We start from the raw sequence: 7,483 nt of genomic DNA on the forward strand, positions 1-7,483 counted from the left end.
TTGTTTATTTTTTTTATGTATATGTCGACTAGCGGTACTTATGTTAGTGTGTTAGGTGTAAATTGGTTTATAGACTTTCATTCCTATATGACTTTGTTTGACAGACTTAAGATTCTAAGATTTTGGATGGCATATAGTACAGTCCAATGGCCAACAGACCTGATTTCTCAATGGGTAGGTTGAGGCCACAAAATGTCTTTCATGGATGTAACGTGCATTTTGAAAATGAATGAATGATAAGCCCTACCAAACTTACTAAAAACTAGTATTATACTAACAATGTAAATAAATATTACGAAGTCACAAAGAAAAACTCATGACAACCCAATAATAAATACAATTAGAAACCAAGATATTAAACCTCCATATCAAACACTAAAAATAATCAATAGAAGTAAATCCATGGGAACAAAGACAATGATGAATCCCTTCGAGCAACATAAAGTTCCAAAATATCTAATGAATGAATAAAACATAAACTCAACTGAAGTGACACAACATTTCCTTTGACATGGAGTGAGAAGGCAAAAACTAGAGTAGCAACCATTTCCAAAAGGAAATCATGGGAGATTACTCCGCTGGGTTCAGATTAGGACACAAAGGAGAGTGAATATTGATAATCAAGATTGGTGATTCAAAACCCACAACTTGTATTATTTAAAAAATTACAATTAGTTGCTATGGGTATCTAATCAGTCAGATCAGAGCAGAGACGTTGCAGCAATTCCTAGATCGGAAATAGCTGTAACTCTAAATCTGGAGAGTCGTCTACGTCCTCCTCCTTGTAGTTCACATCATCCATATGATCATGCGAACACTCAGCGGGCGTGCCTCGATCCAGAAAACATCTCGTTTCTAAAAGGCTATTACCAATTTGAATGTTTCCTGCTCCATCTTTATTCTTTTTTGTGGCTGCAGCACCACTTAATTCTGTTTGTGCAGGCACGGAATTATTTATACTGAAATCCTCCCATTCGAATGAGGGTTTCCAGGGCGATTTGCTACTTTTATTATAAGCGATATTGTCGACAGCATCTGACAAACCTTGTGTGTGCTGCGTGCCGGCCATGGCCATCAACATCTGATCATCGTCTATTGCTTCATGAACTCCTCCCGCGCTTAAACTACTACCACTGAAATTCATGCGCTTTCTTTTCAAATGTTTCTTCATTTCTTCGATTCTGTCCAACACAACCAGAAATTCCTCCACGTCCCCTTCACTTTCCAATGTTGTCCGGGGGCGTTTGCATCTCTCCATTTCTTCTGTTTCATTTTGCGACGCTTCCGCTGAGCGGTTCGGAAAGCATACTGCTGGTCCCGGCGACATCCATTTGGGAACCTCAGAATTCATGACGATAGACAGTACTAGTAATCCTTTATTTTAATAATCTTCTCCCCTTGTTCAAGAAAACACAATACATGAATCAATCCAAGCAATAAACTGAACACAGTCTATAAATAAAGAAAAAAGAGATATGGTTCTTACAGAATTTGGATCAGAGTAGAGGTTCGTTGCAGCTAATTCGATTTGAAAGGCAAATGGAAACTGCAAACCTCCCTGATCATGTGCTCAGTCACACGTCTCTCTTCTATTTATGGAGAAAAGCGTTGAAGAAAGGAGAAAACATAGAATAACCAACCACTTTCACTGTCGATTCTTTCTTCTGGTCATCCATAGAATCATTGCATCTGTGTGTAGAGGACACGGAGTCACGGTTTTGAAGGAAAAAAAATAGAATAACATTGAAGGACGGGGATTCACGATTCAAAACGAAAAAATTAGAATACTGAGGGAGGTTAATCTGTAAACATGAATACTGAGGGAGGTTAGAGCCGTAAACAAGAGTACTCATGGAGGTTGAGCCTTAAACATGTTTGGATGCGGATTTGTGGACAAAACAAAAAGAAAAATCAAGAAAGTGAATCACGCCATTATCACTCCGGCCCACCCAATTCTTGATATTCCGTCATCCATTTGACGTTACCTGTGACGCGAGACTTAAGCTCAGGGGTCAATGCCTAATTCATTATAAAAAAAAAGTTCCTTGGGAAATGATAAAAGTGCCTCTTCCGTCGTCCGATCACGTGCGCTCCTCTGCGAACTTGCATTTTATTAGTTGTTGGTAAGGCACATTCCACCAAGCAATCGATTTTTTATTGACCAATATTACTTTAACATTCATCCATATAAATATTTATTTTTTAACATTATTACAAAAGTTATTTTCAGTTTTCAATCATAGCTTAAAATTCTATTATAATGTGAAGTTTTTTACTTTTACATAATACAATGACATATAAATAATGGTTTCAGATTAATAATATATTTACCAATTGCCTACCATATTTTAAGCAAGTATTTTCATAAAAAATTGATATGAACACGATTTAAATAAATATACTTAGCAAGAGTCATGATTGTTAAGTCTACTAAGGCATACATACTCAACCTCCTCTACTTTTGAACATGTGACCTCTTAGGAAGAAACACATACTCTTAAACATTAGGCTCACTCAAACGGCAACGCCTAACCAGCCATACATAGGGTATTTAATGCCCGGGGATATGCACGCAGCTTAGCCCGATAACACGCGAAAGCCCAAAAATTATTTAATGCTGAAACTCCCCGCTCCCATGTTATCGCGTTAAGCAGCGTGCATATCCCCGAGCATTAAATACCCTATGTATGTCTGGTTAGGCGTTGCCCACTCAAACTAACATATACTTAGCAAGATTCATTGCTCAACATTATTTTTGTGTTGGTCAACGCTTTAATAAATAAGAATAAAAATGTAAATATGCAGATTTATTAGTAGTTACTACTCACCAAAATTAATTCAAGTCCTTGCCCCTTAATAAGTAATTAATTTTTCCACTTCATATATCAATTTGCAAATTTTTTAAAGACACAGTTTATAACTTAAATCAGTTGCAACACTTTTTTAAAGATATTTTGTGTTTGAATAATAAGTGCTTTGAAAGAAAGTTTAAAAAACTATTTTCCAAAAAAACTTAAAATGTGTTTGGTAAAATATTGTTCAAAATATTTATAATTACAAAATTTACTAAATAATTAATAGTCCAATATATTTAATATAAATAGTTAAAAATAGTTAATTATCAAATAGCACTGATAAGAATCCACATGCTTTTAAAAATATATGCAGAATATATGCCGATAAAGAAAAGAACATTCATATTTAGAAAACAAATTTTGGTTGGGTAGATTAATAAAATTTTAAATCTTCTTCATTTAGCATTTTGGATACATTGAGGGAAAAAAAAATATGGACTCCTTAAATATTTTGTTTGTACATCTAACTATATATCTCTTTTAAAGAAAATTGGAGAAACTTCATCCTACAACATCTCTTTTCATGAAAACAAATGATTATGAGAATGAAATATTCCCTTGCTATGTTATGTGCAAAGGACATAGTTCTAATTATTCTAAGTTTTGGAACTTTTCCAATTAATTTTGTCTGAAATCAAATATTTGTTAATTTTAGGGATTATTCATTCTCAACAACAAGGCTCAAAACCATTATATCAAATCTCATCATGTCACTTGCAAGAATTGAGCCTAGCTGGGGAGGATCCCAATAACTCCACCCAACCACCAAAAATAAACCCAATTGACTAGACAATGCTCATACATACATACATACATACATATGTGTGTGTGTGTAGAGAGAGAGAGAGAGAGAGAGGTCGGTGATCTCACTACTGCCCACTAATCTAGCATGGATGCAAACATATTATAATCTCGTGCAACCATGCATTATATGTAATGCCCCACTTAAATCTTATCCTGCAAATTTTGTTAATGTTTACATTATTTGAAAATATTGATAAATATTGGTCTAATATAAAATTCATGATTTCTATTATTTCAATTTCCAACTTATCTTCTCAAATTGAATCTTAGGTAGGATATGGTCTCCTTCCATTATTTCAATTAATATATGTATTCATCTCACATTCCCCAATGTACCCTCACATTTACTAGGGAGAATACATGGTCCTCTCCAACTCATTATCAATATATATATTCATCTCACATTCCCCAATGTACCCTCACATTTACTAGGGAGAAGACATGGTCCTCTCCAACGCATTATCAATATATATATTCATCTCACATTCCCCAATGTACCCTCACATTTACTAGGGAGAAGACATGGTCCTCTCCATTTAATTACATCTCACATTCCCCAATGTACCGTCACATTTACTTGGGAGAAGACATAGTCCTCTCCAACTCATTATCAATATATATATTCATCTCACATTCTCCAATGTACTTTCATATTTACTTGGGAGAAGACATAGTCCTCTCCCATTAATTTCTCAATTTTATATTCATGTCACGTTTCCAAATGTACTCCCAGCTTTACTTGGGAGAAGAGAAGTCAACTGTAAGGATGGATGACAAGTTAATGACATTAATGAGGAGTAGTTGAGATGGAGAAGAGAGGGAGGGTATAAAAAGGGAAGGGGGAAGGGAGAAAAGGGGATGTTGGGTCTTGCTTATGATTGTGGGGTTGGTTGTGATTTTAGGATTTGTTGTGATTTCTTTTGTAGACCTCAGGAACCTGTGGAGGTTTCTTGGGTTGTTGAGAGGAGGGAAAGATTGTTCATTTTCGTCTGGATCATTCATCTTGGAAACACACACTACATCTGGTTGGACTTGGGCTCGGAGGGCTAGGGAACCTATGGAGGTTTCCTGGGCTAGGGATTATTTCCTAGTTAGCTGGGAGGTAAATCTAGTTGGGTCTGTCAAGAGGAGCGTTCAGTAGGAGCAGCAGGACAAAGGCATCTCCATTAGCCACTAGTACAGATATTCCTCCATAGATTACTCATGTAAATTTTATTAGAATGTAAATGGTAAAATTTTATTTATCTAAAAGTCTTGTAAGTAAGTAAACTATTGTCTCTTATTGCATTTAAATTTTTTAGAAATTGATCGGTTAGCAGACCCTAGAATAGGGCTCTTACATATGGTATCAGAGCATGGGTTCAAAATCTGGACCCAAAGCCCACTAAACCCCAAATACCGCTAGAAGGAGGGCTTGAACCTCTGATCTTGTAATTGTTTAAAAGCTATTGTGGTTAACAGTCTTTACCCATCAGAGCATTTTAATTTTGGTGCTCGACAAACCCAATAGGGAATCTTAATTCTGGTGCATGTAATATTAAATAAATGAAATAAAGGGTCAATTTATTGATCCCCTAATAATTGTCATAATTTTCAAAAGAAAAAACATGAAAAGTCCTATTTCATTAAACAACAACAATCTTAACCTTAGCTCTGTTTTATGGATCTAGCTTAATATTGTTTAATGATAAAAAAACGAAAAGAAAAAACAATGAGATATACAGTAATGATGATGCCTCAGCTGAGAGTGTTCTTAAGTATCGCTCCATGTATCATTTGCAAATCTGTGTTTAGGGTTTAGGGTATCTCTAAGCACGCCTGGAGACAATACCCACCAATTTTTTAGTCAACCTCGAATCTCCTTTGGGGAGATATTGAGTGATTTTTCCAATTTGGGGAGATATTGAGTGATTTTGGGGAGATATTGGTTGTTTACATATGTTTGTCACTTATGTTGCAATTTGTCGAGGTAGATGATGTTTATAGTTTAAGGTATTTATGGACTTTAAGGGGTTTATTAAAATATAATTTCAGTACCAGAGATCTGTTTTCATATGTTTGTCATTTATATTGCATTTCACTCTTGAGCAGATGGTGTTTATAGTTTAAGGTATTTATGGACTTTAAGGGGTTTATTAAAATATGATTTCAGTACGAGAGATCTGTTTTCATGCATTGGTCACTTATATTGCAATTCACCCAGGCAAATGATGTTTATAGTTTAAGGTATTTATGGACTTTAGTGAATCATCGTTTAAAAAATTATTAGCCTTTTAAATATATTTTGTATAGTAGTTTTAGAAAAAAATTGTCTGTTGTAGCCCAACCTAGTTTTCAAGTTTTACATGGTTTAATGCCCAAACCCATCTTAAAACATATGACTGATATATGTGTTAGTTTTGCATTTGTCTTTTGCACAAGTGATACAAGAAATATTTACAAGCACACACTTAGAAAAATAACACAATTATTTTGGTTTAAGACCCTTGGAAAAACTCACAAGGGGAAAACAAGTCTTCAAGGAGGATTTTATTTGCTTGAGAAATTTCTTACAAGAAATTTAATCTATATCTTCCCTTCAAGAAGCTGCCTCAAAAGTTCTCATTCAACTGGACTTTTGAACTGATATTTTAAACTCACAGTTTGCCCCCTCTAGCTGAAATTTTGACCTCTTAATTCTGCTCCTTCAAAGCTGGAAATGGCCTCTGAACAATGTATTGTTGCTGCCTTGAGACTTGAGTTTGCACCACAGGAAATGTTCACAATTGTAGCAACTTCTCCTTCCTCGACCACACATTGAATAAATCACAATACTGCACATCAACAAGTTTATCCTTCCATAACAGACCTGAAATACACTGATTATGCCCAGAAATACACTCAGGACAGACCCAAAAATCATGTTGTACAGGGCTAAAAAACTTGGGTTTCATGCAAACATGTTGAAGAAGATTGATTGGTTGCCTCTATGTGGGTACTGACAAGGTTCAGACTGGAGGTATGCAAATAACTTGTAGCAAATGACTACTCTATTTAAGGGCTAGTGTGACCCAGACTAGGTGCAATCCCTGAGTGATTCACTTATCATTTCAATGTCAACTGAGTTGCCCAGCTTGGCTAATTTAACTTACTGTCCTCTCAATTCTATCTTTTATACATTCTCAATTCTATATTTTTATACATTAAACCTTTATGGGAATGTTGGGCAATGTTACAATGCTTTACAACTTCCTTTTATGCTGGACATGTTATGTTGTTTTCACTGTACTGTATGCATGATGTATTGGGTTGAGGCTTCATTTGAAATTGAATTGAATGCTTTTTCTGTGGGGTCATTATAATTTTGAGCTGGAATGTTTTCTGTGTGGTCATAATGATTTTGAGTTGGAATGTTTTCTGTGCAGTCATTATGATTTTGAACTGGGAAAAAAAAAAGGTTTAGACGTACATTCGACCCATATCAAACTGGTTATAAATTTTTCCATTAGCATAGTTCAGGCATTTATAAGTCTTCATTTCCAAAAAAAATTTAGTGATAAGTAAAAAGTCATTAGTCTACAATATCATATCCAAGTAGAAGAAAAGTAGATAAGGATCTCAAGGTAGAATCAACATGGGACATGAAATAATGATTTTAACATCATGGAGCTAGAATAGAACTTGAAAGATGTCCATGTCGGAATTAAATGGAAGGTTGAGCTAACCATTTCGGCTAATTTGATCTACAAGCCCCTCAATTATCTTTTTTATCCATTAAATTCTTATGGGTCTGTTGAGTGATATTATGATGCTTTCACAATTACCTTCTATGACATTGGATTAGA

General features: G+C 34.9%; 1 protein-coding gene across 1 annotated transcript; it reads right to left on the reverse strand.

The window, feature by feature from the left end:
- Nucleotides 1–534: 534 nt before the first annotated feature.
- LOC149152949 (uncharacterized) lies at nt 535–1,781 on the reverse strand. The gene is made up of 2 exons (XM_089445234.1): nt 1,487–1,781; nt 535–1,397 (listed from the first exon to the last, which is right to left on the reverse strand). The coding sequence occupies exon 2, from the start codon at nt 1,349–1,351 to the stop codon at nt 728–730; it is 624 nt and encodes a 207-aa protein (XP_089301360.1). The 5' UTR covers nt 1,352–1,397; nt 1,487–1,781; the 3' UTR covers nt 535–727.
- Between the last annotated feature and the right edge of the window lie 5,702 nt (nt 1,782–7,483).

The sequence above is a fragment of the Pinus tabuliformis genome, chromosome 9 (genome assembly GCF_031772625.1).
Source record: "Pinus tabuliformis cultivar Carrire ecotype Pingquan chromosome 9, CPIR1, whole genome shotgun sequence".
NCBI classification, from domain to species: Eukaryota; Viridiplantae; Streptophyta; class Pinopsida; order Pinales; family Pinaceae; genus Pinus; species Pinus tabuliformis.

Coding starts and splice junctions, on each gene's coding strand:
- LOC149152949 (XM_089445234.1), bottom strand. CDS start 1,351: ATGAATTCTGAGGTTCCCAAATGGATGTCGCCGGGACCAGCAGTATGC.